The 24812-nt window shown below is 36.6% G+C and overlaps 2 protein-coding genes across 2 annotated transcripts in view; one reads left to right on the top strand and one right to left on the bottom strand.

The window, feature by feature from the left end:
- Positions 1-13830, top strand: part of uxs1 (UDP-glucuronate decarboxylase 1) — a 188017-nt gene extending 174187 nt beyond the window's left edge. The window contains exons 12-15 of the mRNA XM_057335651.1: positions 8890-8950; positions 9543-9600; positions 9683-9786; positions 12181-13830. Of these exons, the coding sequence (XP_057191634.1) occupies positions 8890-8950; positions 9543-9600; positions 9683-9786; positions 12181-12312 (355 nt within the window). The 3' untranslated portion in view covers positions 12313-13830. The remainder of the gene's footprint in view (positions 1-8889; positions 8951-9542; positions 9601-9682; positions 9787-12180) is intronic.
- Positions 13831-13957: 127 nt separating this feature from the next.
- On the bottom strand, positions 13958-18802 carry ecrg4a (ECRG4 augurin precursor a). The gene is made up of 4 exons (XM_057335654.1): positions 18646-18802; positions 18012-18053; positions 15818-15975; positions 13958-14329 (listed from the first exon to the last, which is right to left on the bottom strand). The coding sequence occupies exons 1-4, from the start codon at positions 18713-18715 to the stop codon at positions 14180-14182; spliced, it is 420 nt and encodes a 139-aa protein (XP_057191637.1). The 5' UTR covers positions 18716-18802; the 3' UTR covers positions 13958-14179.
- Positions 18803-24812: the final 6010 nt, after the last annotated feature.

Raw genomic sequence — 24812 nt, 5'->3', positions numbered from 1 at the left:
AAATAAAATATCTTACTAGTCACTATTGAAAAAGGTACTAGTATCTTGTGAATAGCTACTAGTATAAATCTAATAAGTACTAGTAGCTGGTAAACACGTATGCGTTTCTCATAAATAAGTACTAGTATCTAATGATTAAGTACTAGTATCTATTGAATAAGTACTAGTATCTAATAAATAAGCACTAGTATCTAATTTTTAGGTACTAGTATCTAATGAATAAGTACTAGTATCTAATGATTAAGTACTAGTATCTATTGAATAAGTACTAGTACCTAATAAATAAGTACTAGTATCTAATTTTAGGTACTAGTATCTAATGAATAAGTACTAGTATCTAATGATTAAGTACTAGTATCTATTGAATAAGTACTAGTATCTAATAAATAAGCACTAGTATCTAATTTTAGGTACTAGTATCTAATGAATAAGTACTAGTATCTAATGATTAAGTACTAGTATCTATTGAATAAGTACTAGTATCTAATAAATAAGCACTAGTATCTAATTTTAGGTACTAGTATCTAATGAATAAGTACTAGTATCTAATGATTAAGTACTAGTATCTATTGAATAAGTACTAGTATCTAATAAATAAGCACTAGTATCTAATTTTAGGTACTAGTATCTAATGAATAAGTACTAGTATCTAATGATTAAGTACTAGTATCTATTGAATAAGTACTAGTATCTAATAAATAAGCACTAGTATCTAATTTTAGGTACTAGTATCTAATGAATAAGTACTAGTATCTAATGATTAAGTACTAGTATCTATTGAATAAGTACTAGTATCTAATAAATAAGCACTAGTATCTAATTTTAGGTACTAGTATCTAATGAATAAGTACTAGTATCTAATGATTAAGTACTAGTATCTATTGAATAAGTACTAGTATCTAATAAATAAGCACTAGTATCTAATTTTAGGTACTAGTATCTAATGAGTAAGTACTAGTATCTAATGATTAAGTACTAGTATCTAATGATTAAGTACTAGTATCTAATGAATAAGTACTAGTATCTAATAAATAAGCACTAGTATCTAATATTTAGGTACTAGTATCTAATGAATAAGTACTAGTATCTAATGGAATAGTTACTAGTAACTAAACAATAAGCACTAGTAGCCTAAAAATAGATACTAGTAAACATCAAGGATTAAATGACAAAATCGCTTGCCATACTATTGCACTTAGGAGGCGTTGTTCCTGAGGCAGATCTCCCTGCAGGAAAGGTGAGCAGCCAGCGTGATGACGGGCAACGACGTGTGATGTGAGCTTCTTGCTTGTTGCTTCTGATCACACTTCAGAGAATTCGGGATAGAAGTGATGATTGAACTGGTTTGTACACGTTTTCACACAAGCCAGTCAAAGCGTGTGGGCACGGCGGAGACAGATGAATTTGCATTGATTACACACCTGGTTGTCCCAAAGCATTCATCAGAGAACTTGCGATCTGCTCAAACCTGGTCAGTGATCAGCTCTGCTCACACACACACATACACACACATTTAAACGCGCCCACTTTCATATGATCTCATACGTATATAAACTTAGGCGCACACACACATTCTTTAAACAAAGCGTTTTCCTTCTATGCATTAGTTTGTTTTGAAGGTATATTTTTTATTTTGTTATATTCTTTATGAAATTTCGTCCGTTTTCATTTTCTTTCCATTGCATGTGCAAATGTGGGATAAATAGCGGTCTTGAATCTGCTGTTATAGAAAGAAACCCCGTTTTTCTGTGACTATTGCTAAAATATGAAATTAAAGAGTACATAACTAAGGATTTTTAAGGTCCTACTTTGGTTTATGGAGTGTCCAACAACAAGTTTATGTGCATAGAAGGTGTAAAAACACTGTTATTTTGTAATAATAGGTAATTATTCTTACCTTACTTCTTGACTGACTCTCAAATGATTCGTTCCCGCGATCTATCTGTCTAATCCCCTCCTTTCCGCTTAGCCTAGTCTGACGTGATTGGTCAGATGGTCTAGTTTGCTGTAATTGGTCTACCGCGAATGAGGCTCACGAGCTACAGTGTTTGGGGGAGAAGAGTGAAGTTTTCGCGGGCAGTCCTAGTAAAACATAGGCGGGGACTATATGTAGTGACGTAAATCCGCGGTGGTTCGCGAATTGGACTAGGGACGACTCGTTTGCGTGATTGAGTCGACTCCCTTTTTTCCAAGCCAATAACTTTGTTATTCATTCACCTTCGGATTTACAATTGGCAGACTGCTTACTTTCAAAAACGGCAACATTACACAATGAATGTAATTTTCATGATCTCATGTTATGTACTCTTTAAGAATTTCTGAAGTTTGGCGCATGATTCGAGCGCTGCCAAAAGATTGGCGCTAGACCAAATCTGCTGGAGGACTGTTTGCTGTGATTGGATGTTACGCAGTTAGGCAGCAGTATGACTGTCGGGCACCCCCTACTGTTCGACTAAACATGGTGGTTACGGTTCTGTGTTCAACATTTAGGTCCCTGACGTCCAGGTAGTTTTTCCATGGTATGCAATAAAAGTCGTGAAAAAATTGCCTAATAGGAAACTGTATTTAGTGCTGCCAATATTGTACAAAACGCCTATAACGGATTTAGAATCTGGTCTACCTCTATTGTCTAACAGCGCTCTCTGATTGAGTTGGCCAATCAAATGAAAGAAGGCGGGAGTTGCTTCTGACAGAAGCCAACCTCAGCTTTATGTGAAAGAGAGTGAAGCTAAATGTTTAATGTTTTATCACAGAAATGTTAGGGGGCCGTTCACATGTCGCGTCTAAAAACATGTGCAAAACATTGGCTACGTTTCTTTCTCCGTCTTTCCAGAGCGCTCGGGAGTTTGCACCAGAGGTGTGGACTCGAGTCACATGACTTGGACTCGAGTCGGACTCGAGTCATGAATTTGATGACTTTTGACTCGACTTGGCAAAATGTAAAGAGACTTGCAACTCGACTTGGACTTTAACATCAGTAACTCGTGACTTCACTTGGACTTGAGCCTTTTGACTTGAAAAGACTTGCTACTTTCCCCAAAACCCAAAGATTAAAAAGTATGTTGACGTGGACCACTCTATCTCTCTCTGTGTTTATGTGCATCTGTGTGTGTGTGTGTGTGTGTGTGTGCTGTCGGCACAACATCCAATCAATTTAGATCCACGTTGTTTTGATCCGACAGTATCCATCCAATCAAATTGCAGGACAACCAATGAAGAAGAACTGTCAAACAACGCGCCAGTTGGCAAAAATGATACCAAAGATAGTTTCGTTCGGGTATAAAAACTACGAGGTGGTCAACAAAAAACGAATTGCAATATGCAAAACATGCGGGTCGAAGATTACAGATGGAGACGCAACAACTTCTAACTTCGTTCGACATTTGAAGTTGCACAAAGAACGGTAAGTTTTGAATGACGCTAACGTTAGCTTATCGGCTAAGTAACTTTGCTAGCTGCATAGTTAAATCAATGAGACTGTAAACTCACTGTTAACGTTACATTGCAAACACGTTAAAAGGATCCCTGGGTATAGAGCGATGTATGGCTTAATATATGAACAATGGCATTGACTTTATAATTGTGAAATAAAAAAAACAGTGTAACTGTCACAGTATTCATAAACTTTGAAAAAATATTTTTACTAGGAGGCCGCTATTTTTTGCGTCAGAATCCGTGATGTCAAATGGTTGCGACCTAAACCTGTTCTCTTTCGCAACAGCGAAGCACACACGTTTTCCATATATAACAGTAAAATATGACACGTAAAACATAAGATCAGATATACAAACACACAGGGACAGTAGGTGGCGGTATGTCCTCTTGACACAAGCCAGCCTGCCAGCCATAAAAGAACGCGTTCAGTATTAGACGTCTGTTCAAAGTGAGCGTGCATTAAATCATAGCTTTAAACTACCGCCTTTGAGACATTTAAGACTATTTAAGACATCAGCATCCACCGTAATCGTATACTTTATACATTATGAGAATATACTGATAAACACAATAATAATGCTTGCGTTTTGGTTATTTATTCTGTATTAGAGCACACGTGAATATTAGCCCCCGTCAGCTAATGACCGAGGGAGAGAAGACAATAACGTTAGGCTACTGATGTTGATAAATCAACATCAAAAAGTCAAAATCTGGATAAAATGCATTGTATAATGGCTAAAACATCGTGTATATGATAAATTCGAAATGATTTTGGTTATTAATATGCATGTTTGTGTTGTTTCTGACAAACAATATTAAAATGTAGGAAAATACACCAAATAGCGTCTTTATTTTCTTTCTTTCTTCTTTTAGCATTATATAAAAGGAGGAGCGACAACAGTAAAGGACGAGAGAGAACCAGGCTTGGACTTTACGTTATGTTTTATTATGTGTGACCGGCAGTCGACCGTGAGGGAGCTGCCGGCATTTTACTTTCGTTTTGTTGTTTGTTTATTTTATTAAAGTTTTGTTGTTCAACGTTCGCCGGTTCCCTCCTCCTTCTTCCTTGCTGTGAACATTGTTACACACACACACACACACACACATATATATACAGTGAGGGAAATAAGTATTTGATCCCCTGCTGATTTTGTAAGTTTGCCTACTTACAAACAAATGAAGGGTCTATAATTTTTATGGTGGGTTTATTTTAACTGATAGACACAGAATATTAAAAAAAATCAGGGGAAAAAAATGTTATATAAAGGTTATAAATTGATTTGCATTTCAGTCAGTGAAATAAGTATTTGATCCCCAAGCAAAACATAACTTTGTACTTTGTGGAGAAACCCTTGTTGGCAAGCACAGAGGTCAGACATTTCTGATAGTTGGTCACCAGGTTTGCACATGTGTCCGGATACATTTAGTCCACTCCTCTGTCAATCTTTAAGGTTTCTTGGCTGTCGCTCAGCAAATTGGAGTTTTAGCCTCCTTCACAGAGGTTCTATAGGACTAGGGTCTAGAGACTGGCTAGGACATTTAATGTGCTTCTCCTTAAGCCACTATTTGGTTGTCTTGGCAATATGTTTTGCGTCTTTGTCATGTTAAAGGCTCATCCATGACCCATCTTCAGTGACCTAGTTAAGGGGAGGAGGTTCTCGTCCAAGATTTTACGGTACATGGGCCCGTCCCTCAGCCCCTCAATGCGGTGAAGTCATCCTGTATACCTGTAGCAGAGAAAAAGCCCTAAAGCAGAATGTTTCCAACACTGTGCTTCTCTGTAGACATGATGTTCTTGGGCTCATAGTCAGCATTTCTCTCCCTCCAAACACAGGAGTCCATTTTGGTCTCACAGCAGTGCCAGCACTTTCGCCAAAGCCTTTTCTGAATCATTTTTATGTTCATTGTCAAACTTAAGACGAGCCAGGCGGGCCTTCTTGGGCAGGAGGACCTTGCGGGTGCTTCAGGATTTCAGTCTACTGTGGCATAGCGTGTTACCAATGTGTTACCAATGTTTTGCTTGCTAACTGTGTTCCCAACTGTCTTGAAATCATTAACAGGCTTCTTCCGTGTAGTTCTGGGCTGATCTTTAACATTTCTCATGATCATCTTTACCCCATTGGGGAAATATTGCAGGGAGCTCCAGAACAAGGGCATTTGATAGTTATTTTGTATATCTTCTATTTCCAAATAATCACACCAACAGTTGTCTCCTTCTCACCAAGCTTCTGTCTGTAGCCTATTCAAGGTTTGTGCAGGTCTCCAATCTTGTCGCTGACATCCTTTAAAACCTATTTGGTCTGGACCATGGTGTTGGAGAGGTTGAACTGGAAGATACAGATTCTGTTGGCAGGCATCTTTTATATACATAACAAGCTGATTTAGGAGTACTTTCTTAAAGTGACAGGACTAATCTGTGGTCCATATGGGCACATAACCAATCTGTGGAGCCAGAATTCTTGCTAGTTGGTAGGGGATCAAATACTTATTTCACTGACTGAAATGCAAATCAATTTATAACCTTTATATAACATTTTTTTCCCCTGATTTTTTTTAATATTCTGTGTCTATCAGTTAAAATAAATCCACCATAAAAATTATAGACCCTTCATTTGTTTGTAAGTAGGCAAACTTACAAAATCAGCAGGGGATCAAATACTTATTTCCCTCACTGTATATATATATATTATCCTACAGAACCTTATATTTACTGAAGAATTGATTAGTGTGTCGGTGTTTAGTTTGGCTGCCTAGCTGTGCTTGCAACCAGTTTACGTCATCGAAAAAGAACATGGCGGCCTCCTTAGGTTAAAATGAGTATTACATTTAGGGTTTTTTTTAAGAACTGAAAATATTTGATGTGTTTCTAAAGACAAATGCTAATAGTGTAAGGCTATTACAACGCATTAAGCCATACATCTCTCTATACACCGGGTTCGCTTTAAAGGGACTCGAAAGGACTCGAAACTCAAACTGTAGGACTTGGGACTTGACTTGAGACTTGTCGGTCTTGACTTGGGACTTGACTCGAGACTTGTCGGTCTTGACTTGGGACTTGACTCGGGACTTGAGGGCAAAGACTTGAGACTTACTTGTGACTTGCAATACAATGACTTGGTCCCACCTCTGGTTTGCACTCCTAGTTTGAGCGTGCTTGACGCCCGTCAACATTTAAATAACAAACCTGACTAAACGGCCGTTTGTAATATCCAATAATGCAAAAAACAAAATGCTGAAACGAGACAAAAACATGACCAGACCTTGACTAGTTCATCCTAAACCGCATGGATTTTACTCAGGTGCACTTATAGGTTATGGTTAACCTATTAAAGCAATAATACTTGCAAATATTTCTTGTTCTTTAATTCTCTTTCTATATTACTTTAACTATTTTTAATTTAAAAAAACAAGTGTCTGCAACTTTTGTCATTTAATGTCCATGTTTGTAGCTACAGAAAAAGTCAAAGGAATAGTGCTTACATTTGTCATTCCGAACCCAAATGCTCTTGAAAGATTGATTGTATTTCAGTCTGGTAATATTTGTATAAAAATATCAATTGACCATGTGTTTACTCATCACTGATAAATATAAAAAGACAGACATGGTTTTAGCTATTGTTGTCTAATTTGCACTCCAATTGTTCTAAAATGCACATACAGTATGTAACTCAAGAAAATGGTTTTTTTGGGGACAAACTCAGTTTTTTGGACCTCTGTATTTCTAAAATCCTGCATATGGCCCGGATAGAACGTCGTCAGATTTTGAAAGAAGCCAAGTTAATGGACTTTAATTCTCTTTTCATGACCATTAATGAATTATACAGTATTTCACCAATCCTTCTGTTGCTGTGGGTTGAAGGTTTACAGTTATTTAATTTGACAAATTATTAACATTGCACTAAATTCCAAAAAAAGGTTGTGCAATGAACATGTCTTGGTTTGGTGTTCATTTGTATGAGGTATAGCTACAACAGTCCACTGATTATTTGGCAAAATATTATAGTAATATACATGTGAACGGTTCGATTAAAACCACTACCTTTTTCAGGTCTGAAAAATCTTCAGGGAAGTCTGTATGTTTGAGTCTGGAAAAGTATGGAATTTCGAAATGGAAAATGTGTAGGAACCCTGTGCTTATTGTTATTGTTATTTGGTATTATTTGGGGGGAAAACATGTGTTGGTTGTTGCTCATTGTGATTGTTATTTGGTATTATTTGGGGGGAAAACATGTGTTGGTTGTTGCTCATTGTGATTGTTATTTGGTATTATTTGGGGGGAAAACATGTGTTGGTTGTTGCTCATTGTGATTGTTATTTTGTATTATTTTGGGGGGAAATATTTTGAATATTTTCATAATAATGAAATGAATTTGATGAGAATTTAACTTGCTTTGCTTCATATACAGTATATATCTTTTCCCTTTTGTGAGTAACTGTTGGCCTTAGAGCTGTTGGTGTAAAATCAATTTGACAGTTCTTTCCGTCTGGCGCCCGAACATAAAGTGAAGTCTTTAATACCTGGGTGTCGCCACCGGTATTTAACACTACACACATGTTTAAAACAAAATTCAAGCAACAGAACATGTATAACCAAATGAAAATGTTAAACAGATATATTTAATTATGTAGGTAAGATTTAAGAATCAAATAAATAATGAAACCAGAAGTGCTTTTGGACCAGTGTTTACATTATGCAAATTGGACTATAGAAATAAATTTGAAATAGAATTGAGTGCATTTGGCAGACACCTTTATGCAAAACAACTCAAAGTACACTTATATCAGTATGTATCAGGCAATGACTAATTTGCTTCTTGTTGGCATGCAACGTCTCCTCAGCTCAAGTTCACATTGAAGAACTGAGAAGCACTTTTATTTGTGACCCACTACATGTTCTGCAGTCCAAACATTTCTCCACCGTCTCTTCCTCTTTTGCACACACTGTACAACACAGCATTGGTTGTATTCCATAGTGACAACCACTCAAAACTGATAACACATGGAAACCCGGATGCTGCAAATCATTTTGACAGGCACAGTTTAATATTACACAAAAACTAATTATAAATATGTCCTTCAATAACATTTGACATTATATTTACAAATGATTAAACCAAATTGCCCATTCCTATTATTTGAATGTCGTGTCTTATCTTAAAACTGAAAGTGGTTTTCCTCGCGGAAGGTCTGCATTGGTTACAAATGAGCTAATAAAATATATATTTCAAATCAATATTTTGTTACATACTGTTGTGTAGATGAGAACACTTGAGCGCTTTCTGAAAGATGTCATTCATGCTCACAAATGTAGAGTTTGCACTGATCCACGAGAGCAGTAAATTACTGATGAGCTGAATTTAATCAAGTGGAGTTTCTTTGTACGTTTGCTCCTACACCCACTACAGATCAAGACATTCATCTTATGTTGTACTTTCCTGTTTGTTTTTTCCGCAGTGATCTGGTGAACGGGCTGGTGTCTCTGATGAATAGTAACGTCAGCAGTCCGGTCAACCTGGTGAGTTTTATCATTTCGCCTACATTTACAATCCTTAGGAGACCGCTCCCACAGGACACGCGGTATGGATTTGAACAGAAGGCACGATTAGAAATGAATTAAGTCTCACAGATGCTAATGTATACACACACGGTTTACTTTGTATGTTTATCCTCCACTGAGGCTCTCATCTGATTGGTCCAAAGTTTGAAAACTTACAGAGTGTCAAAAGTTGAAATATTTTTAACTTGCCGTATTAAAGCGACACTTAACCGCCGTGGCCAATTACGTCCAACCGGCGGATGTGTCTGTATATATAGCGACAATTAAAAATAGCACAAACTAGTGGTTATCAGTTTTCATAATCAGTTTTCTGCCACATATTTCCACTTTCCTGAGCCAATTCACTAAAGTTCGAGAGAATAATTCCGTTTTCTGTAACACGTAATTGAACAGAGAATATAGCACTTACTACCAGTCATATTATCCCGAGGGTAAATTGCTTGGCCTTTAGTCAGAGCCAATTCAACCTAAAGGCCATATTAAGCCCCTGTCTGTCTCTATCGCCCTATTGGTGTTTCTTCCTCATACCTGCTCACTCTTCTCTCTTTAGGGAAATCCAGAGGAACACACCATATTGGAATTTGCTCAGCTCATAAAGAGCCTAGTAGGTAAGTTGGAAGTGGAAAACTGCAGATGGGCTGTCAAAATCTATAATGAAGTTAATGCAATGTCGCTTGATCGTCTCCTCAGTGAGCAGAAGTCATATTCAGTTCCTTCCAGAAGCTCAGGATGATCCACAGAGACGACGGCCAGACATCCGTAAAGCTAAAATGCTTCTGGGCTGGGAGCCGGTGGTGAGTTCTGGTGTTATCGAATCAAATAAATGAATACCATAGAGAGCGTTTTATTCATGATGTTCATTTGAATGCCAACACCTGGAGGTTTTTCGTGATGTGTTGTCTCTGGGAAGTTGTTTTAATTTATATTTGGCAGATGTTTTTATTAAAAATGACTCGCTGCGCATTCAGTCTCTACATTTTTTTAAATCTGTATGTCCACTAGGGATCAACACATGATAATTGCCTTGCAAACGCAATGCTACACAGCAGTGGTGTAAAGTATTGGAGTAAATGTACTTAGTTACTTTACTTAAGTATCTTTTTGGCTACTTTGTAGTTGTACTGAGTATTAAAGATATTAGCAACTTTTACTCTCTACTTAACTACATTTTTGAACAAGTATATGTACTCTTTACTCCACTACATTTGTAATGACTAATGCAGTTACACATTACATTTTGCATGGCACCTAACTTATAATTAATATTGCCATTCACAGGGCATTGAAGGTACTACAATCTTGTGGATTTTGCTCTAACTTACAAAAACTTGTCAACATGGCTTCTTTATATGAATATGAGTGCAGTATCAGGTAGATGTCAATCGCTGGCGGTTTACACACGGTTAGCCCTTACCCGCTATTTCTACAGTAATATATTGGCAACACTGTTGCCAGCTAGTTACTGTAGGTCACACATCTACAAAAGCTCTTATTTTTAAAACTAACTCTTCCTAAATGTGCTCTAAACATGTTTGCTCAAAATTTGACCATGTGGTGGGACTATTGCCATGAAGTGATGTAAACCAGTAAAAAGAATGTATAGTATTTCAATTTTCAAAAGTGGTCTCACACTATATTGACAAAATATTAACCTATAGAATGAGTCGGACACAGAGAAATGAACAATCCACATATGAATCTCAACAATGGTGACAATCAACTGAACAGCTTCATGCTGCAATGCATGCTGGGTACATAGTACAAAACTCATTCATGATTGTTTGTCACCATTGATGAGGTTTGTATGTCAAGTGTCTAACTGTGTCTCAATTGCAAAGAAAGATTTTCTGACAGAGATCTTTCCATTATAAAATGGTATCACTTTACCAAACATATCTTAATAAATCTTAAATGCTATATTATTATTATTTAATGATTGGATTCTTTCAGATGTATCTTCAGTTACTAAGCAAACATAAAGTTGCGGTTCCTGTAAAGTCCCTTTCAGTGTTATTGTATAAGTGTACATTTTAAAGCTACAAGAAAGTCAAAGAGTCCAACCAAAGCAAACACTGATCGCCATAATGGTGACTTAAAACACAATTGAACCACTATGAACTCGAGTTCAATCTCAATAAGATCCATCTTACACAGATGACAGAAATAAAGTGAAAGTGGTGTCTGTAATATGTGAAGATGTTATTGATGTTTGTGTTTAATTCTCCTCTGGTGAAATCGTGACAGATTTATTGTGTTCATCTGTTATTTACACGTGTTCATCTAAGACTGTGTGACTTAAGTGCGTTAATACAAACAGCCATTGCAGTAGTTTACTGTAAAACACCTACAGTAACTAGCAGGCAACAGTGTTGCCAATATATGACTGTAGAAATGGCAGGTGAGGGCTAACAGTGTATGTGAAATGAGGACATGACTGCAGCTGGCCATGAGGCCCAAACCAGCATGTCCAGTGCAAAAAGGCTTTGACTTTTTGATTTTACTTAACATTACTTTATTTATCCGTTATATTGAAGAGACCTTTTTGAAGGAATTTGGTTTACTTATGAGCAGTTGAGCTTAAATGAGACTTGGGTGTTTGTAATAGACGTACAGTAGGTTATGATGTCGGCCATGATTTGTTGCAATTTTGAGGTGTTCAGTCTTATTATGATTTAAGAAAATAAATGCGATTGCTCTCCTCACGAATCGACTGTTTCTAGTTTTTCACTGACATGTCTCTTAAGTGTTGAGGACTAGTGCTGCTTTGAGCCTACATTCAGTATGAGTAAAATACTCAAGTACTGTTAAAATCAGATACTCGAAGACTTTTACTCAAGTCGTTTTGAAATTGGTGACTTGTAACTTGTAATGGAGTAATTTTCACTGCAGGGTATCTGTACTTTTACTTAAGTATGGTTTTCAGGAACTCTTTACACCTCTGCTACACAGTAGTCACAAGTTTTGCTAATGCAAACATTTAACGTCATTGATCTCTACACAGAATGGTGTGCTAAGAGTTGGAAACCACTAGAAATCCTGAACTGCTCAATTAGGACCATTTATTGTGTACTTGAACATATCCTAATGCAGAATGCAGGCTTATAATAACGATTTTATAAACGGAGTAAAATGGAGCACCTGCGATCAAAATTCGTTTTATTTCTAACATGCTCTTTGTGTGCTTGCAGGTGCCGCTGGAAGAAGGCTTGAACAAAACCATCCAATATTTCAGCCGAGAGCTGGAGCATCAAGCCAACAATCAGTATATTCCCAAACCCAAGGCTGCACGAATGAAAAAAGGCAGACCCCGACACAACTGAAGAATTGTGTTCATCTCAGGGATGCTGGAATACTGGCGGACTTTACAGAGTGGGTTTCCCTACCCCCTCAAAGAAAAGTTTTTCTTCAAAAAGATGTGATTTTTTTTGCAATCTTTTGAAAAGCAGCTCCGATACAGAACTGCTCTAAAGAGTTTTTTCTCAGTCAAATGTGCCTCAGATATCGAATTTACAGACTTGGCCTTGCACTTAGTTTTGTCAGTCGTCTGTCTGTTATTTAAAATCAGCTTAGATCATGTACATTTTTGTTCTTGTGTGTTTACATTTTGTGTTTTAATTGATGTGACTTTTTTTATCAGTGTCAAACTAGCAGTGTCTTTTTGAACGGATACCAATTTATTATGGCAATGATGTTTTGTGACTTGAGATGTTGAATGTGGTCTGGAGCAGGAAATGTCACCCAGGTCTGCCATAAAAGATTTGAGGACAGATGGAAGAAAAGTTATTTCTGCGTTAAACTTTGTGGTGATTTCAAACAAAATCTGTTACTTCACATACAGAACTTTGAACCTCTAATTGATTTCAAGTGAAAAGGGTATTTTAATAAAATATTTACTGTGATTTTCAATCTATTCCTTTCACTTTCTCTGCCCTCTGTTACAGAAGCTGCTGTTGCTATCCAGACTAACCATGCAAGATATATTTAGCTGAACGTATATGCTTGTGAAGAAGAGTTTTTAAGAATACTGCAACAGGTTTTGTTTAGCCACTGAAATACACATAGGTGATTTGGTGATGACAGCAAAAACAAACACAAGTCAGAAACCTGGGAGTGGTGATTGACGATCAGCTTAACTTCACAGATCATGTTGCCAGCACCACCCGGTCATGTAGATTCATCCTCTACAATATTAGGAAAATTAGACCTTTCCTATCCGAGCATGCTACGCAAGTCCTAGTCCAGGCTCTTGTTCTGTCCAGACTCGACTATTTCAATGCACTACTGGCTGGACTTCCAGCTTGCACAACCAAACCTCTACAGATGATCCAGAATGCGGTGGCAAGAGTGGTCTTCAATGAACCGAAGAGAGCGCACGTCACTCCTCTCTTCACTAAGTTACATTGGCTCCCTATAGTCGCTCGAATCAAATTCAAGACTCTGCTCCTGGCCTACAAGACCACCACTGATTTGGCACCCCCTTACCTTCACTCATTAATGCAAACTTATGTACCTGCCAGAGCCCTACGCTCTGCAAACGAACGACGTCTTGTGGTGCCATCCCAAAAAGGTAAAAAATCTCTCTCACGTACCTTCTCGGGATCGGTTCCACATTTATGCCCGTTGCTACAAGATCGGCAGATTCTGTAGCCATCTTTAAGAACCGTCTGAAAACACATCTCTTCCGTCAACACCTGACTGATCAGTTCTGACTTCAATCTCTTTTCTACTCTTTCAAAAAAAAAAAAAAAAGCTTGGCTCTGTATACTGTGATAGGCTATATGAGACCAGTTTTCTTTTATTGCACTTATGCTTTTTGTCGTCCTTATGTTGTTCCAATTGCTTCCATTGTTTCCCTCATCTGTAGGTCGCTTTGGATAAAAGCGTATGCTAAATGTAAATGTAAATCATTGAATAATGACAGCAAAAACAAACAAGTCAGAAATCATTGAATAAATGCAAGAGTAATAGATCAACAAAAATGTTTATTGTTTCACAGCCGAAACTGTGAGAAAGCTCTCATAAGGGCGAGTAATTCATGACAGATGAATAATACATTTTCGTTCTTTAAATATTCTTAATCATATGTGTATTACCGATTACAAAATGATTTCATTGTCAAGTACTGTATTTTAAGGGGGATGTCTTAAATTGATACTCAGTTCCTGGGAACAGTTCTGAAAAGGTGACTTAATAGTAGTCATAGTTAACATCTGCTCCATGCCTGTATGTTCCAGGTCCTCGAGAAACCATGGGAGAGTTTTCATCATAGTGATGCTGGCGACCTTGGTCATTGGATTGATGGTGATCCATCCAATAGGCGAGATCAGCTTCAAGTCTCTGAAAGAACATAAAACAATTACAACAAAAACTATTGGTCCTTTTGTTCTGTGCGGAGAGAAACGTCTGATCCTTGACGACAGAGAAATTTAATAAGAGGTTTAGACGTATAAATTAAACTAATTTAAGAGAGATCGTTAAAATACGCCACAGTTATTGATTTTCACAAAATGCAACAAACATTTCTTGGAATGTTTAAAAACTACATTAACCTTTACAAATGTAAGACTTTAGCAGCCAAAATGATCTTTTTTATGCAACTGTTATTTCACATAATTTAAATGTAAAAATAATGAAATTAAATGACTTTCTAAAATCACTGAACTTGGGAACTACTCGCAATGAAATTTAAAGATTTGTAAGTAATTGTAGTGAAACTTTACAATAAGGTTGCATTTGTTAACATTAGTGAATGTGTTAACTAACAAGAACTAATGCTGTGTTCACACCAAACACAAAATGCAACAAACATTTCTTGAAATTATTAAAAACTACATTAACCTTTAAAAAATGTAAGAATGTTTGTTCACACCAAACACAAAGCATCGCATTACTCTCGTGAATAGTCCGTTATTTTTGCGTGAGTGACGCGAAAAACATTGCATGATTATGCGTCCGGATGTGTCAAACAGTACGTGTCAATGAGCTCTTTGTGCTAATTTCTCAGTTAAGTAAAAAAAGTCAACTTGCGCGCGGATGCCCAATTAACGTCATTGGCATCGCCCTGCACGTCTTCGCATCTATTTGCTTCGCCCTGCGCGAATTCGCATCTATTTGCTTCGCCCTGCGCGACTTTGCATCTATTTACTTTGCCCTGCGCGACTTCGCATCTTTGCCTTGACTTTGTATGTAATTTACTCGTGCAAATCGCTTAATTTGGGTTTGGTGTGAACGCAGCATAACAACCAACAATACAGTTTTTTAGAATTTATCAGTCTTACTGTACATTAACTAATGTTAACAAGTATACACGTATTGTGTGCTACTGTAAATGATGATATAATTACCTGACAGATGACACCAAAATAAGCATTCTGGGAAATATTTGTAATACTGTTACATTTTATATGTAAACAGAACTGTAACCTCACTTTGGGGCGTTTTGTGACTGTCAGTCATCTTTATGTAAAGAAACTGCAAGGTAAAGAATAGAACGAACCCATAATTCTTCAGAAAGGAACACAAGTCATGTTCTTCTTTGATGTGCACTGCTTAAAATGCAGCCCGTACATCAAACCTCTCTAAGGATACCGGACTGGGTGAAATGGTGAAGAACAACAAAGACATGCATAACTGACAGACATTTTCACAGTAGGAGACCGAATACAGTGTTTAAAGAACAAGCTGACTTGAAAAATATCTGTGAAAAAACACAGAGGCAGAGGACTTATGTGCCATTAATGTAAGAGTGACGTCAAGGTCAAACACGTGATTTCAAAGTATCTCATAAACCTTTCAAACCAACTTCTATAACACACAAGCACTTACTGCTTCATCATAGCCCATATACATGAACTGTTGGATCCACTGCTGGACGTCAGGACGACTGCGGTCCCATAAATTCCTTTTGGGCCTCTTTAGGGATGACAGGAACTGTTTGGCTTTTGAGGGAGTTACTGCCACAGCTGGTTTTACATCTCCATCCACTAGTGGGCGACAAAGAAAAAAACAAGTGGACTAGATAGGGTTCACACAGAAACTAGGGTTTCAACTGCTTACCATGAGGTCTTATTGGCCTGTAAAACTATTCTAAACAACCTTAAAATATTCTTCTAACAGCCAAACTTGCATACCGTGTTAAGAAATTGTCAAGCATGTTGCTTGCAGCGACACACTTACTGAAATGAACCATGGTTTATCTAGAGTATCTATAGTTTTTCAGTTTGATTGTAGTAAAACGATTCACATTTTTATGCATTTGGCCGACACTTATTTTCAAAGTGGCTTACATTGCATTATAATATATATTTGTATCGGAGTATATGCAATCCCCTGGGATCGAACCCATGACCTTGGCGGTGCTAGTGCCATGCTCTGACCACTGAGCTACAGGAAAGCTAGCGCAAAACCACATACATTTACCATTGTTTCACCTTATCCAAATAAGTTTAAAGGGGTAGTTCACCCAAAAGTGAAAATTCTGTCATGACTTGGTCAACCTCAAGTTGTTCCAATCCTGTATTCATTTATTTGGTCTGTTAAACACAAAGAAAGATATTAAGAAAAATGTTAGCAACTGAGATTTATGAGGCACCATTCACTACCATAGTAGAAAAAATGGTACTCTAATTTCATAAATTCTTCAAAGTATCTCAACAGTATTGAGTAATCTTCAACAGTATATACAGTATATCGTCGCTGTCGGGCAGAAACCTCCTATGTCCAAATTTGGTCAATTTCATATTTTTTCACAAATCGATGCTATTGGTCAGTCCCCATGTGGGTCTGTTATTTTTACAAATTATTAACCAATCTAAAGTGTTGAAAATAGCTTGAGAGCAAATCTCTTAACTCCATTGGACACTTCAACTGTCTGAGAAGTCTCGTAACTCCACCTCTTCTTCACTCCGCGGGAGCTTCTCGGCATTACGTCTCCTGATTGAAAGTTTTTTAGACAATAACGAGTGAAAATAGTTAGGTTAGATACATTTGAGTAGGCCTGTTTTGTTAAAAATCGATAGCTGTAATGCTTCGGTGCAGAAGGAAGCCCGTGAGCCACGAAGGTAAGTTTGCAAGCAGATTCGGCTAATTTCCGCCTATTAGACAGCCTAGTCAGCTCATCGTTTTTTGCATTACATCACTTATAGTTCTTAAACCTTTAAAATAGAGTTTAGGAAGATGTATGTAACCACAGTCATTAGCTTTGGTTAACAATTGAAGCCTTTTCTCTTGTCAAGAGGCTCAACGCAACCGCCGACTTTATTTGCGTGCAGATTAATTTCCGCCTATATTAGACAGCCTGTTTAACGTTTTATTTTGGTATTGCATCACTCATAGCTCTAATGTTTAAAATAGAGTTTAGGAAGATGTATGTAACCACAATCATTAGCTTTCATTAGCTTTTAAAGCCTCGTCTCTTGTCAAAAGGCTCAACGTGACCGCAGACTTTGATGAACACTGCTGGCAGCAGCGACGTCTGTGTCCGTACCATTCTTATCAATGACAGCGTAATCTCGTATCTCCCTGCTCCCAAGTTATAAACCTTGTATCTCCGATTAAACATGGTTTTGGGGAAATGTTGTGTTAATGTTGGTACACAACAGTATATGATAGCAATATAAGGTATAATACCAACTTTAATGATACAATGTTTAATAACTCAAAAAACATGCAGTTTTTTTAACTTCCTGAAAAATAATGGTTTTGGAGATACGAGGATTCCGCCCGACAGCGACGATATATATATTTCTACTATGGTAGTCAATGGTGCCCCAGAAATCTCCAAATTCTTCCAAATATCTTTCTTTGTGTTCAACCAAGCAAGGAAATTTACACAGGTTTGGAACAGCTAGAAGAGAAATTTGTGACATTCTCATTTTTGGGTGAACTATCCCTTTAATATATTTGTAGTAAGACTAAGTAGCCACTATGGAAAAAATGAGAAAAAAAATTATATCTAATGTATATCAAACAAATCTAAACGAACAAACAGATACAAGTAGCCTAGTGAAAAAAAACTCACCTTTCTTCAAGATTCTTTCCAATTTGTTCTCGCTTTCTACCTCTACAAAAAAATTTATTGGTTAAAAATGTTATTTGTTTATTTTGTCATTTAAAGTAAAACACAGCATACCATAGAAACTCAACCACAAAAGATCTTGTCGATTAGTTTATCCGTTTAAAAAGTTTGTTTACCAAGCCTTACAACCCAGATTATACCTAGACAACAAAAAGACAAAGGATTGTGTGACGCAAGAACAAAAGTAAAACGCAAATTAATACTCTCAGACAGTCTTAGTCTGCTATTTTCAACTCTTTCAAGGACCGAAGCACACAGTTGTTTATTTTGATGCTTTCAACAAACTTTGTGGAAAGTCTGACTCACTCAATCTGACACACACTATTAAGGAGAAGCAGAGAGGGAGATAAATTGTGAGATGAAAAGAAATGAAGCGACAGACAAAGATGTTAAATAAATGGTCCTAATACCCTGCAAATGCATCTGATGTTTCAAGTGTGTCACATGCAAAATCACATTCTTTGACCTCTTTCACAATTTCATATCAAATTTAAGTTTTTAAAAACTTTTAGCAGACACCTTTAAAACAAACCCTGACCTTCATAAAGCAAGAATGAAAAGCTTGAGATACATTTACCTGAGAGAGCCAGAAAAGTCAGTAAGGTGACAAAGGTGAGCAGATGCAGGTAGAACTTTTGAGAAATCATGATTTCTCGTCTTCTCTGTCGATTTGCACAACGGTGTAGATTTGCTTGCACAAGAGTAGAGAAAAGAGAGAGAAGACCCCCTCTCCGGCCCGAGGGAAGCCCATGCACACATTCTCAATGGAAACTTTCAGCCTGCCGCTGGCGAATTACAATAAACTAAGGCAGCAAAAAGAGAGGCCTTGTTTCCTTGTATATTTAAGTGCTTGCACATGTGTGACATGAATAGTTTTCCACATCTGTTGGAGCTGCAGGACTTCATACTGAAACGTAGTTTGTAGTGAAGCATCTTTAAATAGTTAGGCTGTGCAAATAACAAGAAGTAATTCGTTGAATCATTATTCTGCAAATGAAGGTGTATTCTCTCACGCTGCCATTGGCACATTGCCATGTGTAAGTTGGTTTGCATCTAAACTGTAAAGTTCTTGAACCGATGCTTTTGTGTCCAAGTAAAGAGCCGTTGCTGAACTGCAAACAAGTAACTGATCCAGACTACACAGATTGTTTGGCTGGCCAACAGTCATTCCTTGCAGTTATTCCCTGCATCTTTCAAACAGTAATCCTTCTATAAGTACAAGGCAAACAAAATCAGTTTCAGCGTGAGTCATAGACATAGAAAATGATCGTTCACTCTTTATAGAGCTTTATGGTGTATGCAAATAAGCAAACGGATAACAGAAAAGGCTTCATCTTTTGACATGTCAAAATTAGAAATAGTGTGGACTGCATTTCATATTTTCTTTGTAATATCCAAATGAGAGTTTAGCTGAGAAGTAAAAGTACTCACCATTACAAACCGGCACAAGAGTGCATTGAAATGGTCACCAGGGGATGTTAAAACATTAATTTCCAACACATTTCTTAGCTATGAACTGTTTCATGACTGGACCACACATTTAAATCACAAACACTTGGGGACTGGGACTTTTCTGAAAGAAAGAAGTTCAAAACATGAATTGTACAACAATAATTATACAGTTTGTATATTGATTGAATTAACTGAAAATCCTCCAATGAACAGCACAGCTGGCCAGGATGAATGACAGAGAGCCTGAAATCCAGAATATGCATCTGTATATAAGGCCCATAAAGAACATGAACAAGAGTGACATGAAAAGACACAGTAACACGTCATACATTGGAGTAAATTGATAGAAATGGTCTAATTTGACAGAAAACCCTCTACATTGTTACAGTTTGACAATAATTTGGCAATTTATCAATGTTATGTTAGATCGGTAACATATACAGTGAAATTCTTGAGAGTGAGAGCGTTCATTTGATTTTTTTGATACAGTTCGTGTGGTATAAATATGAAATTGAGTATTATTTGTATTATTTTTTTCAGGTAGAGTGGGGGCTGGGTTTTGGGAAGATGATTCAGACCTTATTATGTTCTTGCATGTAACATAAATGCGTAACATTAAAACTAGTAAGAAAGCTCTAAGCTTTCAAAAGATAGCATACCTATAAACATATTTGTCTAGTTTTGATGATGCAATATTGGACCCACCGGTGGGTCTGCAAAGTATACGACATAATGGAACCACACAGCCATACAACAAAGCTTTTAGGAACCTTTATTTGTTTTTTTGCCTCCTAGCTTCAACAGCTTCGAACTAATAGTTATTTATTAACTTGTGGTGTGAGTATAGAAAATCAAATCCTCACATATGATGAAAGCAGAAGTAGCAGAGGTTTATAGCGTTTTTACAGTGGTATTACAATAAAATATATTAAGCTCATTATGAAGGTCAGTTTCTTTTTTTTTTTGGCGGAGGGTCCAAAACGCATTCTTTTATACTGTACATTAATCCTCCACCTAAACGCTCCTGTCTCTTAAAAGCCCTCTTTCTACAACAGTAAGTCTATTCTCATTACCCGTTGGCACGAATGTAATATATTATTTAGTTATTTTCTTTGTCTTTACTGAAGAATAAAAAATAATCTGCTACTGGGCAAGAATCTTTGTCAATTGAATCACATCTATGAATCACATACATCAGTTTACAAGCATTTACAAAATTCATAATAATATAAAAATAAAAGAGGTAACGAGAGAAAAATATAAAATATTCCACATAACACAGAAGGAGGCTGTAAAATGATGCTCTACAACAAGGAAAGGGCATGTACTGTAAAAGATCAGCTCAGCTAATGGAGAGGAAAATTACACAGCAGAAGCGCTCTGGGGAAAGAAATTTCCAGATGTTTTCTCAGTTATCAACCTTCTGCTCTGGATGCTCTTCTGGCTCTGGGTTGGTTTCATAACCTAGAAAGCTGGCAATGGGAAAGTGAGCCCAGTAGGTCCTCGCCAAATCCTGCAGTGTGTCATATCCGCTCTGAGATCGCAACTCCTCCACCCAGCCATAAAAATCTGAGGACCACAGATTCCAGTATGGTAAACTCCTCTTTACCCTGCTCTCCTTCTGAGCTGGAGCACCTGGCATGCAACAGAGGAAAAAACTCAATGAGGACACACAAACGTTTTCCATTAGATCTAGCAATGTGCAAAAAATGAAAGGACAGCATTTTTCAAATCATTTACTTGAACTTGCATCATTTCCTTCTTTGAAATTCAATAAAAGTGAATAGTAACCATGGGGATAACTACATAGCACCTACTTTTCGTTTTTCTGAATTTACTATTTGTAAGTATGTAAATAAGTCTATCAAATTGCTGTTGGGTTATTTCATAAAATTCCTGAGGCTTGTTTCTGTTGAAATTTAACACACTGCACTAGGGTTAGGAATCGAAAATCCATTCCAATTTGGAATCGGAATCGAAAGGCTAGGAATCGGATACTTGATTAAAATTTGAATTCCTCTTATCAATTCCTGTGGGCATGTTTTAAGAAAAGAACACGTGTTGCGTGATCTGCTGATATCGCAATAAAAGCCCTTTTGAAAATTAACCATATTTTCACGTTTAATATGGTTTAACTATATAGTATTTGCATTAAAGCACAGGAATCACAAATCTACCATAGTTTCATAATAGTTACTACAGTTTAACCATGATGTAATTCAACTATGGTAATAAAAATTGTAATAAATCAGAAAAACATGGTTGTGTGTGTAAATATACACAAGACCAGTCAACGAGTAGGCTAATGACCATACAGGTTGATATCTAAATGTTTTCCTTCAACTGTGGAATCGAAACTGGGAATCGATCATTCCAGCAGAATCAGAATTGGAATCGATAAAATTCAAACGATTCCCAACCCTACACTGCACTGGACTGAAATTGCCACAATACATGCAGAAATGCCATAGTATTATTATTATACAGTATAACACAATAAATGCAAATATATTTAGCTTATTTTATTTTTTTTGTATAACTTTAAATGTTTTGCTTATAGTCAATATGTCTCATGTACAGCTGCTTTGTAACAATGAAAATTGTAAAAAGCGCTATATAAATAAACTTGACTTATGTAATATAATAAAACCTTCATCTGAACGAAGATATCTCTCTCCATTCTCAGCTCCTGAAGGAGATAGAAAAAATAATCCGAAGGTAAAGCATTAAAAGTATGTAAACAGTAAAGTATGCTCTTTTTACTATTATAATACAATTAATACATTAATATTAATACAATGTTAGTTTTCAGCTCTGTATTGGCTTTCTATGTGTAATAAGCTTCTATACACTTCTAAACTGGTGAAAATGGATTTGACTAAAGCTGAAGCAGAGCGGTGCACAAACCAAGCATCAGAAAAAGGACTTAAGGACGGAAATTCACATGAGCAGACGAGAGAGACAGAGAACAGAATCTTACCTGCTGCATAGCAGAAGATCAGCAGGGAGGTGCAGAGAAGCACACAGATGCGAGACATGACGTCAACTTGTTGGCTAAAGAGATGAAGGGAATGAGTGGCAAAATAAATTCTGTCTGCCATCAAGAGATTGTATTCTACACTCTTAAAAATAAAGGTGCTTAAAAGTTCTTCACAGCGATGCCATTGAAGAAACATTTTTTTGCTCCACACAGATCATCTCTTTCTTACCTTTTTGCAATCTGAATAACCTTTTTTTGCCACACAGAACAGAAAGGTTCTTCGGCTGTTAGAGGTTCTTTATGGAACCATTTAGACAAAAAAGGTTCTTCCATGGCATCGTGAAGCATTTTTATTTTTAAGAGTGCAGTGTTGCAAGCAACTCAGTGACAATGACACATAAAAGAACGAATCCTTACAAAAGAAAAAAGGATTAATACTTGAAATAAAAGTCGAAGCACAAAATGGAGTGTGATATTATAATATAATCAAAACATTTTTAAAGTATAGAATCAATCAATGCATTTGAAAGATTTTTAAAGAACCATTTTAAACCTTTGTACCATTTATTAAGAATGGAAATGAATATAACTATATCGTAATAATAAGCATATTATTATTAACAAGCATATAATAGGCATTTACACTCTTAAAAGTAAAGATACTTCACGATGCCATAAAGAACCTTTTACATTCGAAGAACGTTTCAGTTACACAAAAGGTTCTTCGATTATAAAAAGGTAAGAAAGGGATGGTATTTTAAAGAACCTTTGACTGAATGGTTCTTTGTGGAACCACAAATGGTTCTTCGATGGAATCTCTGTGAAGATCCTTTTAAGCACCTTTATTTTTAAGAGTGTACACTAAAAACGTTATTATTTATATAATATTATAATAACAGTATTTTCTTATTTCTAATAAAATTTCACAAGTTGAATTCAACCATGGTAAACAAAAGTATCAAATCGTTCAAAAATATTTGATGAAGAATCCAAACTCTCTAACAGAACTGTGAAACAATCCAAGCGCTGTAAAATCCACTTACCCTAGTCCCTCTGAACTCTAAACTTTGAGATTGTGTCTGTCCTGCTCACATCAGAGTTCTGCTCCTGAATATCACGTAATAGCACAAGTGCTTTTATTTGCTGTTCACCCGAAAAAGCTGCCTTCACAATCTTCTTCTGAGCCAGACTCAACATCTTCATGTTACTTCAACTGCACTGACAGAGACGGCAGCCAGGTAGAGAAGAAGTGGAACAAATCTAAAGGCCCACAGGCAGATTTACCAGATACAATGCCAGTCATGATAATATAAGATTGTATCGTCACGACAGATCTCAGGAGTGGGAGAGAAAACCATATGGCGTCAGCACAGACATTCACATCCTCACTGTGTTTATACTGTCTATATGTGTCAGACAACATGTCCAAAGAAAACTTTCAGCCTGTACACACATGCACAAGAATTGTGGATCAAGTTATACAATAATTCATTATTTAGAATTATTTTAACTATTTGCAATTTGAAAAGCGTAATCAATTTTTAAATCGTTATATATATTCACTTAATTCTACTTACAGTATTCAGTGATTCTTTTTTATATTACTTTCATTTCTGTTGTTTAATCTTATGTTGGATGCTGTTTGTTACTGTCCACAATATAAAGTTGTGGATGTGTGGCTTTGGTGTTAGTGACTTGACTTTTTAAAATCTCAATGGCTATTAATTCATCTCGATCTGCTCTTGCAGAATGTTAAAGAACTAAAAGAAAGCGCACCAGGCCACAACGTCTATCATTGAAATGACACATTAAACAAATATTTATAAAAAATCTTGAGGCTTGTTGAGGATGCTGCCACTTTCTAACAAATTTCAGGGTTTCCAACTTGGAAAAAACGTTCAGATTTGAATTGAACTCATTACAAACTCGTATTTGCAGTCATTTCAACAATGCACTATTAGTGTACATGTGTTACAATTTTGAGCAAAAACTTCATTGACATAATCATTACAAACCACATATCATCAAGACTAGAATAACGTCTTATAAACAGGGCTGGATAAGGGACTAGGCCAGGTCACCAGACTGTCAGAGGGAATTAAAGCCTCAGTTAACAGAGTCCTGAAATGATTCAGATCAATTATTTTAACAATGACAGCCAAGCATACCCATTTAAATTTGAAGAGCTCGTGCATTTGAAATGTAAAACTGCAGCGCGCAAGCTTAAAGAGTAAATATTTTGTGATTTTTAATGTCCTACTTTGGTTTATGGAGTGTCCGACAACAAGTTCACGTACATGCACGGTGTAAAA

The sequence above is a fragment of the Triplophysa rosa genome, linkage group LG6, assembly GCF_024868665.1.
Source record: "Triplophysa rosa linkage group LG6, Trosa_1v2, whole genome shotgun sequence".
NCBI classification, from domain to species: domain Eukaryota; kingdom Metazoa; phylum Chordata; class Actinopteri; order Cypriniformes; family Nemacheilidae; genus Triplophysa; species Triplophysa rosa.
The sequence above is the reverse complement of the archived record's forward strand: the minus strand, read 5'-3'. Positions and strand labels throughout refer to the sequence as shown.

Coding starts and splice junctions, on each gene's coding strand:
- ecrg4a (XM_057335654.1), bottom strand. CDS start 18,715: ATGATTTCTCAAAAGTTCTACCTGCATCTGCTCACCTTTGTCACCTTA. Junction 15,976..18,011: donor GGAAAGAATCTTGAAGAAAG/GTGAGTTTTTTT, acceptor GTCGCCCACTAG/TGGATGGAGATGTAAAACCA. Junction 14,330..15,817: donor ATATGGGCTATGATGAAGCA/GTAAGTGCTTGT, acceptor ATGTTCTTTCAG/AGACTTGAAGCTGATCTCGC.